Here is a 15397-nt window from a genome sequence, read left to right as displayed (position 1 = left end):
AGAGAGAGAGAGAGAGAGCAGCAGAGTTGTGTTAAGGGATGGTTTATATAGCAGTGGGTGTGAGCACAGATTGTAGTGAGTTCATTACCGCTGCACCGCTCTGCGCAGCTCAAGTTAAAGGCTAGCGATCCTCACCGGGACACTTCAGGGAAAGCTAAACTTCATTTTTAAAGATAAGCAATGAGCTGTTTTAACGCATGAACTCCAACAGTCGGCTTTAAAGACGGTTGAAGCTTCATATGCTTAGAAATTACTGAAGACTTTGTGCAGCGACGATTGCGCACGACGCACAGGGACAGATCATGCACTGTCAAGCCGAGTTGAGGCTCTCCTCCCCTGGGCAGCTGAAAGCTGCCAGGCGGCGCTACAAGACTTTCATGATTGACGAGATCCTCTCGAAGGAGACATGTGATTATTTTGAGAAACTCTCTCTCTACTCGGTGTGTCCTTCACTCATTGTTCGACCAAAGCCTCTTCATTCGTGTTCGGGTAAGACGTTTCTCCCGTCTACTTGGGAAAGAAATAAAGTAAACAGATATTTTTAAAATATATGTGAGACGCGCTCATTAGTAGGTTGCAGATAATTTTACGCATAAAATGGAAACACTTACATAGTATTTCGGTACTGTAATCGATTTTTTTTTATTTAAATAATAATCAGAATAATATGATATATTTAAATGTCGCGTGATTGGTGAATTGTTATTTCCTGTACACAGGCTCAGGTATATTAGGCAGGTACAACTCGACATACACTCAATGGTGATGAGGATTATGCGTCTGTGTTGACAGAACAATATGGTAACGTATAGCTCCACATTGTGTTCAGTTACTCTATTATTATTTTAATGATCATAGATAGATAGAAAATTGATTTGATACAATAGTACAAATAAAAAAATATATATAAACATTATTGCATTGCCAGATTTCATATCTCTTTGAAGGCTTGCATATTTGTTTTCTAGTGTCGTTTAATCACAGTTAGTCTGGACTTTCTATTATTGCTACAACAGTGGCTTCATCTTCATCATTCTAAACTTTATATGATAAATCGTTTCATATCAGCTAAGTGTTTGGTGTTGAAACTCAAGTCCATTCGTCAGTGAATTTCAATGATGCTTAAGAACTTTTTTTATCGAGCGGATAAATGATTGAACTGATAGGTCAACGAAGAGCGCAGCAGATAAAGTAAACGATAAAGAAAAATCTAACGCTAGAAACCCGTCATAACTAAGCGCCAACCTTCAGTCTATTTTATCTCATTTGTTTTGATGAATATGAGTTTTCTGGCTTGCCAAATGCTGCCCTCAATGTCCCTTACGTGGTGGATATTTACAGATTAAATGATGATAAATGATTATGTGTTGCTAGAAATATATAGATGTAGTAACATGGAAAAAGTTGTAGGAAACAAAACACTAATGATAATAATAATAATAATAATAATACAGTGTACTGGTGTGTTTAGACCAATACTGAAGGAAATATAGAGCTAAATTATATGACTTAAACGAATAACCGTGGCTCTTTTTGAGGTTATTTAGTGTGTTTTAGTTTTTCATGCTCATGCTGCTGAAATGAGATAGATAGATAGATAGATAGATAGATAGATAGATAGACCATTGATTTGAAGTCAGTTTGAAAACAGCCCCTTAAATGTGTCTTGTAGTCGCTGAACCAAACTACAGTTTGACAGATCTCATGGTACACCATGTTACCTTTCACAAAAACACAACTTTTTTGTTGACTCTTAACTTGTATTTTCCACTGAATCACAACAACTCAAAGGCTACTGCACGCTCTGGTAACCATTAGGATAATTGCTCTAGAGCCTGAAATAATAGCCACTGCAATTTGATGATGACAGCGATGGGGGGGATAAAAATAGGGGGAACGATTCCCTCATCCCTCTGATATGGTTGGTGTATGCTAGAAGGCACTATGACTGGGCTTTGGCACCCCTCTGTTCGGATGGATAGTGTAACCCGCCCTGCATATCAGAACACTGTGCCCACTACTTATTTGTAGCTGTGGGGGTGTTAGACACAGTATATTCTCCAACATCAATGGCTTTTAGAGCTTGATATGGAAGCTGGCAGGCTTAGAGGTCCTGGGCCAAAGAGAGGTGGCTGGCTGCTGAATGGCCCCCTAACAGTGAAAGTTGATTTCTTCATTCTGTGAAGGAAAAGATGTTATAGCCTCCTGCTGCCAGTTGAGGCCGCTGAAAGACAGTGATGCCATCAATGTTGACTGCAGGATGACAAATGAGATGTTAGTTTACTGTGGTTTTTTTGTTTTTCTAATTGCTCCAGTGTTAGTTAAACATACCACCTTAATGTTCTCAGTGCATTTATTCTGAGAGTTGTTGTTGTTTTTATCTTCAACCCCCCCCTCCTCATCTTAAATAAACTGAGCTTTTAATGGTGTACAGTATTCATAGAATTTGTTCCATGTGAGTTACAGAGGGATCTGAGATAATGAGCCTTGACCTGGTGCTGAGCAGTGAGCAGCAGAATGGCAGCTTACAATATTTCATTTGGCTTTCCATCTCTCAGCAGGACCTAGGGTAGGGCTTTTAGTGGTGTTTTCTGGAAGAGGTGAGAGAGATTAAGATCAACTGTGGTGTAATCTCACCTGACAACATAATGAAAAAAAGAGTAGTGTGAAGCCCAAGGGCTGCTGCATACTGGTTTAGCACTGGCTGAGGGCTTATAGGAGAAATCCAAGTGAGCAAAAGGGTTTTTATCCCATCTTAAAACTTAATCTGCTGCAGACAATAAAGTCTCCCATTAAGCATAAAGTCAAGTTAAGCAGTATGATTACACCCATGTCGGCACACACAGGCGAGTATGCATACACACAAAGAGAAAATGCACACAAGTCTTCAATCTTCTGTTAAGGATAATGTTTGACAGCTTGTCATCTCCTTGTCATTCCTGCATAGCCATGAGATTTTTCTGTTTCTAAAAAGGATAAGTAATAAGTTGTCTCTAAAAGTAGTTGATGCTACGGGCTAATTTCTGCTGCCACCTCTGTAGATCGGGTTTCAGGCTAAATGCTTAGCATGTTTAACGCGATGCTTTTTGATAGATGGGCTGACTCTCTTAGAGCAAAAACACTTTTACACAGTTACGCTCAATAAGATACAAGACATTTTTTCTCTGGCACATTCCGAGAAGGACCATTAAATTCCTATGATCAGTCAGGATTAGAGGAATTTAATGGAAATTAAATATTTGTGGCTGAGGAAAAACAGAGAAATTACATCAGGTTGAGCCAGCAGTGTTTGATTTGTTTTCGAGGACAAAAGCAAACAAGCAAAAAAGAAAGACAATTAATTGAGCAACATCCTAGATGTCATCAGATAGTTTATATGCAGAACATGTCAAATGTTCACGTACACTTGTCATAGCAAAGCAATGACTCACCCATACTTCCTCACCATTGAGGAAAGAAAACAAGTGACAGAAGGAGTGTAGATGTTATGATAGGCATCAGGCAGTTCCAGGTTGTGACATTAAAATTGTGGCATTAAAACTATTTTCCGTGTAGTTCTAAAAATAACACGCTTGCTCTTCACTCAATGAAAATGAGTGCAAAATAAAGTTTTTTTTCAGTAAGTGTTATGTCATAATAACCATGTTATCAATAGAGAAAACAGCTGGTATCAAAAGGAGTGCTTAACAAACTGCTCTTCTTGATCTATTCTTAGCAAGTATGTCTTCTGTAATGGTTACTACAAGCATTTGTACCAGTGCCTGCATTCCAACTGTGATTATCAAGAGTATCAGTGTGCTTTTGCATGGAGCTGAACTGCGCTCTTGCAACTACTCAAACAGTTTATTTGTAGACTATTGACAGGACACTGGCACTTGTCAACAGCATGTCAGAGGGATGGCTTTACTGTCAGTGGAAAGTCACCATGAGGGCTATCATTCTTTGCTCCATTCTTTGTTAGTCGTCTCACCTCTGGGGGACTCTTGGTAGACACCGTTTAGTTTTGTTGACACAAGATTTTCTTTAGTTGTGAAGACAAACAAAAGTGTGTTCTTTTGTCGGACAGCCGTGACTGACACGGTCCACTTTTCCTGTAAATTATAGTTCAGTAAATATGTATGATGTATTTATTATCTCTGATGAGTCACTCAAACAAACATAGATATGATACAGAGCGAAAGACAGAAACCATGTAAAAGAAACATGAATATATGGCAAGCTCATACAAGGACAGAAGAGAGGTCTTCTTGTCTAGACTTGTTGCAATACCACCAATCTAACATTGGAGGATTAGCGATGACCTCAGTGTCTTACCATGATGTCATGATGAGCCTGAGGCAGAGTGTCATGTGTGTATGTGCCTTTCTTCGTTTGGAAGGTAACAGTGGATGTGCGTATATGCATTTAAATGTGGCATGCTTGCTGTTAATTAATAATTAAACAGAGAGGTTTAACTGAATTGATGCACATTTTATAGCTTAAGTCTCTGTATGTATGACTCATTTAACCGTAAGATTCAGAAAGTGTGCTCCATTTTCTTTCTGGGTTCATGTTGTTCTCAGCTACCTTGAAAAAACATACAGAAAAAGTTCAGACAGTATGTTTTCTGTCAGCTCTGGCATATGTATTTCACTGCGTTGAGGTTGTCTATCGGTTAACGAGAAGCTAAAGAAGACAAATCTGCCACAGGCACCCAGAAACACACATGCTGGGCGTTTCCGTGTGTGACAACTGGCTATTTTTTCCTTGCCACTGGAGCATTTTATCCCTCTCCGTATCTTCCTCATCTACTCCCATAATACCACTTGTGCCCTTTCCACTGTTCCTTATCAGCCCGTGCATTACAGCCTGCACCATGCTCAGATTGAGTGTGATTTCTGGTTAAGGGAATGGTTTTACTCTTTAAAGCTGTGTAGATTTTTTTTCTCTGGCGGATATTATATTTGCTTTGCGTGACCCACTGCATCCTCCGTGCTAACCTCCAGTTCTCCATCTCTCCCCCATAGGCTCCAGACAAGTGCTGCTTTTATTGATTCTGGCGTCTGCTGCTTCTGTCTTCTCTGATAGAGAGCAAAAGTGTGTGTGTGTGTGTGTGTGTGTGTGTAGTTTGCAAGAGTGGGAGAGAACATAAGAGAGGGGAAAAGTTTATTATTTGAGTGGTGTCTGATTTAGTTTTTAGATTTTATTACAGCTTATTGTGCCTGCACTCGTCTCCGTGTGTGGGTGTGCATGTGGTTGTTTTGTGTTGGGAAGCAGTTAGCGCTTAACAACCTCTGAAAAATAATCAGTCATTTGAGCGGTTCAGAGGATCAGTGTAAAACACAGCCTGCGTCATTGGGATCACAGCCCTCTACATGAGGAAGGTCACAACCAAAACACTTTTCACGGCAAACGCTGGCCAATTAAAAACGAACCTGTCTAAGCAATTACAGGCGGTCGATAATGGTATAACCGAGGTGACTGAGCAGTTCAAAATAGCTCTCTTTGAAAGCTGCGGTGATTCAGAAGGATGTGTATTCTAACTACTGGACTTTAATGCATTTCTCTATGTTTGTGTCCAGGCTCCTCGTCACTACGTGCCTACCCGCTCCTCTCAGTGATCACGAGGCAGCCGCCCAACCTGCCTGCTCACGTCCCGCAGCCGTCCTCTCCGGGCGCTGCCCATCCACATCTGCCACTGCTTTCCCCACAGCATCCCAGAGGCTCCGAGCTGTCACCCAGCCAGACGCCCCTCAGTATCAGCAGCGAGTCGGAGACTGAGCGCAGCACACCCCGCCTGAAGAAGCCACGTCGCAGCCGTACTATTTTTACTGAGCTGCAACTGATGGGCCTGGAGAAGAAGTTCCAGAAGCAGAAGTACTTGTCCACTCCTGATAGGTCAGTACGGTGCAGACACTAAAATCTGACTGAAACGACACACAACATAAAAGCCCATAAACGAAACAAAGTCACGATTTCGCCTCATCCGCACCAACATTTTGCATAAAAGAAATCAAACCTCTGAAGCGTCAGAGGTAACCTCTACATGCAGTTGACGAGAATGCACCAGCAGCAAGTGTGATATAAGTGCAACTCAGCCATAGCATTTTGACAACCTGCATGCGAACTTACACGAAGCAAAATTTGAAAGTGCATAACGTGCGCACCCTCGAGCACATCCACAAAGCCACAGATGCAATTATCAAGTGGCGGTTAACCCAGCATCATAAGTTTTGATTTATCCTGTGGGGCATGTCTCATGTAATGTGAATTCGTCAAAGCCAAAGCATTACCTCAGCGTTCTAGTTGAGACACGAGTAACGTTTTAACCCTGAGCTCTAGAACAGCAAAAGGCCCCAGCAACCAAACACTGCCTTATTCAGTGAAACAGGGACAGTGGCCAACACAAGCAAACAGAAATGTATTACACTGATTTACTGCCAATCATTTCACACATCTGCAGGTGTACATAAAGTGCATTAAGCTTTCTACAATAAGATGAAGTAATCTATATGGTAATATCTGTGTCTTAAGTTCCATTCTACGGGTCATTTTTGGGACCGTATTTTTTCCAGTTAAAACTGTAGAGCTCGACTTTATATTTGGCCTGCAGGCTGCTTTTCCATTATAAGCCAGAAGAGCATTTTGCCATAAATGTTGTTTAAAGCGCTCCAAGCAGCTTCACATGTGCAGCAGGAATTTTAAGCTGCTTGTGAACCTTCACGTAGAGATTTCGTGCAGCTCTGTACCCCCTTATTCCCCCTTATTAATTTTTTAATATGCATAGAGAGTGGTGATAAAAACGTAAATAACTGCTGCAACATGTTCACCTGTTTACACACTGACATAGCTCCTCTTTGCAGGAACATGTTGCAAACGCATCGTCCTCGTTGCACTCATTGCAGTGTAACTGTGTGCTACGTGCGATCTAAAAATAAATTAGCATTTCTGGATTAAACCAGATTTATTTGTCATTCCATTTACATCCTCTCCATGGGGAAAACTCCCACGATGCATTATTTAATGTATCACATCTTTGCCTGCCTGGAGCTGCTGGAAAGGTGCCATGCCTCATCTTAAGCAGAAGCCCCGAGGCAGAGTACAACTGAGTGATCAAAAACCAACTACCCGTATGAAATACTGTGCCAAAATACTGTGTCCTGTCAAAATATCCGATTCTGACACTGTGTTGAAAATTAATTAAACACCCAGCTAGTGGAAAAACATCAACAGAGAAAATCCCCTTTTAAAACCCCACATCAAAGGTGTGGCATGCGCCTCACTTAGGTTTGTTATGATCCAAAGACAACTTAGCTTCCCTCTTCCCTTTTCTTGGCCAAGAATCTCTGCGGTCTCGAACTGAGAGTATGCGCGGGGGCGGACAGAAGCAAAACCAAAAATATTCCTGAAAAAAAACCCGACTTTAAAGTATTTATATTGCGGAGCGGTAATGATTTTGTTACACTTCCGAGTATTATTACAAGTGTTCTAATGATCGTCATCTTTATCATCATTGCCCTTGTTAAGAGGTATTCAGTTTCACCCAGGAGTCCCGTGAAAAGTGTGAGAACAGAACAAAATGGCGGCCTAGCAGTGGCCTGGAGGGAGTGACTCAGATACTGTTTGTACTGCTGTGTGCGTGTGGTTTTCCCCCATTGAGAACTAATGACTATAAATAATTGGGGTGTTTTGCTTTTTTTGCAATTACTGTTTCTAGCCTCCAGTTTTTACTCTACATCTATAGAAATCTGATGGACAGCTCAATTGCCCTCATGTCTTGTCTTTTTAGACGCACTGGCACGCACGCACACACATGCTTCTTGTCTAGTATAAGGTAATGCAGATAGATCCATGAATCTCAGGGATTTGTTTTTCTGTAGCTCTGTTTTTTAGATTTTGTTCTCTCTTTTTTGCTGTCTTGGTTTTCACTATCACCATCAAATGAAAGTCAGCTCCTGTCCCTGGGGGGTGCTGGTCGTGAAAAATCCTTCATCTGGCTGTTAAAGACCTGGAGTAAGATCAGGGAAGAGGAAATCTCATTTAAGTAAAAAAAGAACTTTTCTTTCTACTAATGGATGCCTTGTCCACTTTATCTGGCCCTTCCTGAGGTTTTATATTACACACCAACAAATAGCCCTATTAGTCATGGATCACCACATGTGGTGGATGCATTCTGAATTTTCTCCGACGGTCTCAATTATCCAGCTACGAGCGCTATGATGGGATTACCGATGTTGGCATAGATGGCTGCAGGTGTACAGTGTCAGACTGGAGTTCCTGGCATATAATCTCTGGCGTGAGATGCTTAAACAGAGTGTGGCCTAACGCTCTTTTTAAGTTTTCAGTGTTGCGAACCTTTAGGCATGAAATTGCATTATATAGTTGAAATCATAGTCTATAATTCACAGAGCACAATTAGTGTCAAGATTTCTTCATTTTTGTGTTCGTGTGAAGAGAAACTGATGTTTAAAGCATGCCAACAGTAATGATATATGTCCTGGATAGGTTCCAGGACTGTACTGGAACAAGCACACTAAAATATATACATAAGTAAACTTTATCTTGTTTTTTTTTTGTGCTTCTGCAGGTTAGACCTGGCACAGTCGCTTGGTCTCACACAGCTTCAGGTGAAGACATGGTACCAAAACAGGCGTATGAAGTGGAAGAAAATGGTAAGTTCTGAAGTAAAGCTTGATGTGTTTTTAGTTGTACAAGTCAGATTCAACAAATATTCTTAACTGGAAAGGCCGTCGGTAGTGGAATTGGAAAAATGACAACGTCTTATACTAACACTGCAACTGGCAATAATGTATATGATCTTCTTTGCCAAAATGAGCCAATAAAGTAATAATACTGAAGCCAAAGGCAATGTTAGTTTTGGGTAAATCAAATCTAAATTCAGATTATTTGGACAAAAGCATTTTGATTAAATGTTGTTTGATTCTTTTATGAGAAAAAGGATTATCTGTAATTAAGTACAAAAACTGAATGTGTTATTATGAATGCTTTTTGCATGCAGGCCAGTAATATTTGTTTTTTGCTTCCTTTTCATTTTGGATTATTTTGTTTTCATTGTACACCACCGTTTTAGAAATGTTTGCTGCTACTATTTTATGCTACAATATTAAGTAAATATAGCAACATGGAAGGAAGTGGAGGGTGCGGAGAGGCAGAGTGTAGTGTGACTGATGATGACGGCAGCGAGAGCAAACACTTTTTGTAGAAGGGTCAACAACTGAGAGAACAAAAAAGACCTGAAATCGTTAAAGATAAATGAGTGCACAAGGCGGAGCCAGTAGCGATATGTCTTCACTTAATTACTATAATAGCAAGCGTTGCCTTTGACTTCTGCTGCCATTTATCACCAGAGGAGTCCACTAAGACCGCCTGTGTGTTATTCTAGGTGCTCAAAGGAGGTCACGAGGCTCCGACTAAGCCCAAGGGAAGACCCAAGAAGAACTCCATTCCCACCACGGAGGAAATAGAGGCTGAAGAGCGGCGACTGAAAATTGAAGAAGAGGAGAGGATGAGGAGATTAGCTGAGAAAGCAGCGGTGGTGCAGAGTGGAGGAGAAGCACCCCAACTGGAACCTCAAGATCTCAGTTCGGAAAGTCACAATCCAGCCGGAGCAGTGGAGGGATCCGAGCGAGAGCTGCCACTCCTTGTGTCAGAAACTCACACAGCCAGCTAAGCAAGAACAAACCAAAGACTAATGCCAACCTGAAAACAAATAGTGCCTCAGGATCACTGTAAAAAAGCCTGTGTGGTGTTAAGAGCCAGTTGCTTTAGCTATATCGTCGGCTTCACGTTAGTGGCCTAGAGCTTTTACCCAGTGTAGCATTGAATTTTTCGTTCACTGGAAATTGTGCCATACTGAGAGCAAATCTCCATAAATACTGATTGCACTGGTAAACCTTTTGCCTTCAGCCTGCAGCGTAAGGAGTAGTAATCAAAAAAAAAAAAAAAAGGTCGGTCCGGCCTTAACGTGTATCTCAGCAGTCATCGTTGGTGCCAAAATATCAACCAATGCCTTATTAAAAGGTGTCTATGAATCTTTGTATTATACATTACTTCACTGCCAAAACTCTGTAATATGAAACGGTTACAGTGCCTTCTTGGTCTCAGAGGAAAGCTTTTTAAATAAAATAATATCAAATGCAGTATATTTTTTATAATCATTTCTAACTGTAAGTGCCATATTTCAAGACGGATTTGTAAAGTTTAGACAAGAAGACCTCTATTTTTTAGTTTGGAGTCAAATTGTAGAGCTCTGGTTATTATTTGCCCATATAAGCTTGCATTTTTATTTTGTTTTTTCAAAGATAAAAGGAAATGTTTCTGCCAAGCCATACACTGTATCATACAATAGAAACATGTAGAAAACATATGGTCTTTCAAATATATACACGTATGAACAAGTATATAAACTGCTGTTTTTTAATTGGATTGGATGAAAAATTATATATATATATATATATATATATAATGTTTCAGCTGTTCCTGATTTTTTTTTCAATGAAAGTACATATGATTTTCAACCACAAGGAAACCACAACTCTAAAGCAGTTTAGACTCACATGTCAATACACGTCACACATATAAAGTCTCCAATATGTCTTCAGCCTGCAGGCTCTGCATGATTACCCCAATTGGTACGTTAGACCTGAATTAAAATAACAGTTTTAAACTGCCTGTGACTTCTCAAACTCTGCGCTGTTCTGTTACAGATCTCAAATGTTTAAGAGTTTCGACTGTTGAGTTTTGCAGATTTACGTTTATTTGTCATTGTTTAAGATGAAACGTGCAGTATTTTTCCGATGTATATAATGCTTGTTTGGTAAACTTGTTTGTTGTTTGTTTTTGTTTTTTTTTAGGTTTGTGTAAAATTATTTTTACTATATACAAGTGTGTGTTTATGTACGTAAATGCACTTAATAAAATAGCTATCGTTCAAGCTTTGTGTGGTCTTACTGAGGTACAGGTTTTTTATAATTATGGGTGGTGAGAGCTCTGTAGGTAGAGAGGTTGCCCCATGACAGGAAGGGCAGGGGTTTGAATCCACCGAACAGCTACCCTGAGGTGCCCTTGAGCAAGGTGCCATCTCTACACACTGCTCCCCGGGTGCTAGTTTGGCAGCTGCCCACTGCTTCATTGAGTGAATGGATCAAATGCAGAGGGCTACAAAAATTTCCCAAGTGTGGGGCTATAAGGGGTTTAAAATAAATTTTTTATCTTTTGATTAAACCTTCAATTCCAAAGTCCAGAACAGCACAATGTAATGCACTTTTAAAGTTTTTATTCTAATTACATATTTGCAACCACAAACGAGTTCTGCTGTTTGTTTTGGTGCATCTCTTATAAAGTTAAATCAAACAAATGAAAATCACCCAGAGGATCCGGTTTCTAAACGTACCGTCACGTCATGTTAAGCACGTCTAAATCAAGCAGTTACAGTAGCTTTGTCAGACTGAAGTTCAGGCAGATCCATTACTGTTGGAGCTTTTGAAGATATATTAAAAGCAGTCAAAGTTCATCATAAATCACAGTCAAGCGAACAAAGCATTTAAACGCTGTGTTGTGACATTTATCATCTTTTATCTGTACAGAGAACACGATGGCCCGTAGTGCACCTAAGGGCTCCTCTCTGTCGCTGAGCGAGTCAGGAACAGTCTTAAGTGTATTTTTAGTGACTGATACCGGACATGGATGATTTCTTAAGCCAACAGCACAGGTTAACATTGAGTAATGTACACTGGGTTTTTACGCCTTGTGTAAACACTCTTAAGCATGCTTCATATAGTACTTATTAATCTATAGAAGGCAAGGAAGTATGGAAGAAGGAAGTATTGTTGAATTTCTTTGTAACTTTTGCAGTATTTGCATAAATCAGAGACAAGATTTAAAAAAAATCAATAGTTATAGAAACTTCCTGTTTCTGTTTGGTTCATCATTCATGTTTTTCCTGCTGTTTGTCAGTTAAGCACAAAACACACACCACAAGTTCTTTTCATTCCTGTGAATGTTTTCTTTCATTTCCTTGGAAATGACTCATACTTACACATTATTTTTTGACATTTTAGAAATGATTATTGATTATATATTCATTTACTTTTCATCCAAGAATAACAAAGCAATCTGATTAAACAACATGTAAGATAATTAGGATCAATTAAAACATCTGTCAGGTATAATAGTCTTTCTAGGAGTACTACAAACTTTATTAGAGATCAATACTGCTAAAAGTAGTTTGGATGTGTTAACATGCTAATCAGTATTACTACCACTTGAGCTCTGTAACTGAAACAAAAAGCTTCCTGAATGTCTAAAATAATAGAAGAAAACAATGGGCATAGATTTCCCTAAAAAATCCATTTCTATTTTGTATTTTTGTTTTTTAGTCTTATTTGTTATTAGCCTTTAATCGCCATCATTGCTTATTTTTAACTGAACAAGTCAAGCTGCATGGTTGAGGTAACCAGTCTTGCATTAAGTCTGTCAGAATTAATTAACTGAAAACAACTGCTGGTGCACACAATGGTTACTTGTTCAGAATGAACTCAGTGCTGATCATTCAGAATTTGTCATACCAGTTTCTAGGCCTATGTGGAATGGGCTGTGACTCAGCTTCTCCACCTGGTTAAATTACGACTAAAACAATAAAAGCTTTTGGAACAGGTACTGCGTTAATTGCAGTGTATGAGTATGAAACATTTTCCTGTTGAATATCTTTGTGAAAGCAGAGGCCCCGGCGGGTAGGCAGGCAGGGATGCAGGTCTCCACAGGCTGGGGAGCTCCTCGGTCCTAATTGTTGTGTGGAGAGGTAAGAAAGACTTCCAGAAAAGAAAATGCCTGAGGTGAGACACTTTGGGCCTAATTGGAAAACCTGTTATTTTCTCACAGGTCCAAGTTCAGCTGTAGGTCACCGGAGTGGTGTCAACCTTAACCAGCCCCTTTCCCCCCCACCCACTAAGACATCCATCGCACACCTTCACCTGTCAGCTTAGGGTATGCTCAGGTAATTAGCACGAGCTGATGTGAGACGTGGAGTGGGCATAGCGTTTGTGTTTTGACAGAGGAAGTTATCTCTGAACGCTGAGTGCTAGCAACAACAGCGAGGCTTACCTAAGTCAATAAAGGCGGATGCTTTATATGACATGCACAATGCTCCCCATTGTCTTCCATAACAGTTGAAGAGAACCAGTCATCCTCTGCAGCGATGAAGGACACCTCCCTCTCTAAGGTGCACACGAGAGACAGCTGTAGCTGCTGCTATGATTCATATTGTGTAAGAAGCTATTGCATTTGTGTCACAAATTACTTCTCATAGAAAACAAAAGGAAACAAATGCTTCAGTACGTAATTGTTTTTACAGTGTAATTCTCAAAGTTATACTTGTATCTGGATTTCAATAACAGTAACAGAAAGAGGAAGAATCACCAGCAACATAAAAACACGTTGGAAACGCCGATGAGTAAAAAAGGGATTAGCAATTTTCCAAAGACATGCTTTGCTTAGAAATGAGTAAATTAATTGTATTTATGAAACTCTGTAATGTTTCCATGTGAAAGTATTAATGATTACATGCTCTCATACACATCTCTTACAAAGCAGACCAACCCATTATGAAGACAACATTCAGTACACCCTTTTTAATTGATACATCTATGAACCTAAAGGCTGATCAAACATAAAAAACACTTCTCGGTTGATTGTTCTAACCTTAAATTTGTCAGTGATTTTTCTTTTGGCCACAATAATTGAAGAAATATGGGCGGTAGGAGCACGACTATGTGCCAGGACTTAGTTGACTGACAGCTGCCCCGCCTTACTGCAGATGCTACTTTGTGTTGGGGCAAAGTTTGACTTAAATTTTTTATTTTTTTTGCCACACACCTCTCAGAAATACAATACGCAGCAAGGACAAGGACTGAGTGAGCATTGTGCTCTTTGCTTGTTTGCTTTTTCTATTTCCCTTGTCATTCCTTTGACGTGACTCTGATTATACGTCTAGATGCCCTTGAGAGCTTTGCTATGTTAGATCTGTGGAGTTGTGTCAGTCAGTAAAAGACTCAACGTGCGTGCACTTCACGAGAGCCTGTTTCATCGTTTGTGCACACAAATGTGCATTAAGAGAACTGGTGATATGAATCATTTTTAAATCATAAATGATGATTTCAACAACGCTCTAAATCTGTTGTGATAGTGAAGCATCCTCAAAGCATCCGCACTCAAAACTGGGAAACGACCCAAAGAAGCTTTCAAATGTTGCCAGGACCTCGTGAGTCAGAATTCTTCTTTAAATCACTTCCGTCATTTGTACAATCATCCGTAAGAAAGATTCTAGAAGAATAAGTGCCCGAAATCATTTCTCAATGCATCCCCTGTTGATGTACTGTGGGATCTTTCAGCCTAATGTATTTAGTGACTTAATTACAGTGCTGCCCGCCTCCCTGTCTTTTCAATAGCTCATGCTCTGGTCAACATGTCTGGGGTAACGACACACTGCCTCCCACCTCCAGGCTCTCAAGCTCATAAATCAGCCTTTGAGCATGTGCGTATATGTGTTTTGCTGCAAGGATATTGAGGGGCCTGTTATAGAAGTCATAATCACTGGCTCAGTGTTGTATATCCGCCTACTGAGGAAATAGATGGTAATAGAACTGTCAGGTTTGGCCAGGAGCTGTTGAGTGCTGCCATATCCAACTGACTGCAAACTAGCCCAAAAGCCCCGGAGAAGATCCTCGTCAATAATGAGCACCGAAAACAGCCTAGAAATGTGTGGATTTGGGGGACTTTGCACTGTGGAATAGTTAAACTCAAGAAAACTTGAGTTAACCTGTAACCACTGGCTTTGTGCTGAAAAATTTTCAAATGCATGTCGACATTTCTTTTTTTTTCTTTTTTTCTTTTTTCTTTTTTTAGCTTTTTAAACTAAAGACAGTTTATGTGAAGTGTTCACCTACTAATGATTCAGAGCTTTCAAACCAACCTTTTTTCCCAAGAAGTTGTGTTGAAATGTTGTGCACATCTTGGTTTACGTCCAGTAATGCATGCCCGTGCAGGAAGTGTGCTCTCTGTGCAACAAAAATAAAGGTTGTGGTAAGCACAAGCTGGTGAATGGTCCAGCAGCAAAATAACTACGTTTTTCGTATCTAAGCCGAGCTAAAGCCACATCTTAGCCATACAGCTGATGCAAGGTGCACACACCATAGAGAGAAAGATTTATAGAATCCTTTGGATTACATACTGTCACTGTATGTTATTTATTATCTTGCACAATCGTCCAATCCCACTTGATCAGAGCCATTTTATGCATGCACTTCTGCCCTGAAACCTTTGTAAAAAAATTACCCGACTCGGGTACATCAGAATGGAATTGCGCAACATAAACGTTAACGGTCTTCACTCACACAGTGCA

The 15397-nt window shown here is 40.0% G+C and overlaps 1 protein-coding gene across 1 annotated transcript; it reads left to right on the top strand.

The window, feature by feature from the left end:
• The first annotated feature begins 53 nt into the window (after positions 1-53).
• On the top strand, positions 54-9970 carry barx2 (BARX homeobox 2). The gene is made up of 4 exons (XM_005927304.3): positions 54-489; positions 5562-5877; positions 8567-8651; positions 9383-9970. Exons 1-4 carry the CDS (start codon positions 303-305, stop codon positions 9668-9670), a joined length of 876 nt encoding a protein of 291 aa, XP_005927366.1. The 5' UTR covers positions 54-302; the 3' UTR covers positions 9671-9970.
• Positions 9971-15397: the final 5427 nt, after the last annotated feature.

The sequence above is a fragment of the Haplochromis burtoni genome, unplaced genomic scaffold (assembly GCF_018398535.1).
Source record: "Haplochromis burtoni strain Fernald_Lab_line unplaced genomic scaffold, NCSU_Asbu1 Contig_88, whole genome shotgun sequence".
Classification (NCBI taxonomy): domain Eukaryota; kingdom Metazoa; phylum Chordata; class Actinopteri; order Cichliformes; family Cichlidae; genus Haplochromis; species Haplochromis burtoni.
Note: the sequence above shows the minus strand (reverse complement) of the source record. Positions and strands in the feature narration are given on the sequence as shown.

Excerpts from the sequence above, each read along its gene's own strand:
- barx2 (XM_005927304.3), top strand. The coding sequence starts at position 303 with ATGCACTGTCAAGCCGAGTTGAGGCTCTCCTCCCCTGGGCAGCTGAAA. Across the intron at positions 5,878-8,566 it reads TACTTGTCCACTCCTGATAG|GTTAGACCTGGCACAGTCGC; the intron begins GTCAGTACGGTG and ends GTGCTTCTGCAG. Across the intron at positions 8,652-9,382 it reads GTATGAAGTGGAAGAAAATG|GTGCTCAAAGGAGGTCACGA; the intron begins GTAAGTTCTGAA and ends GTGTTATTCTAG.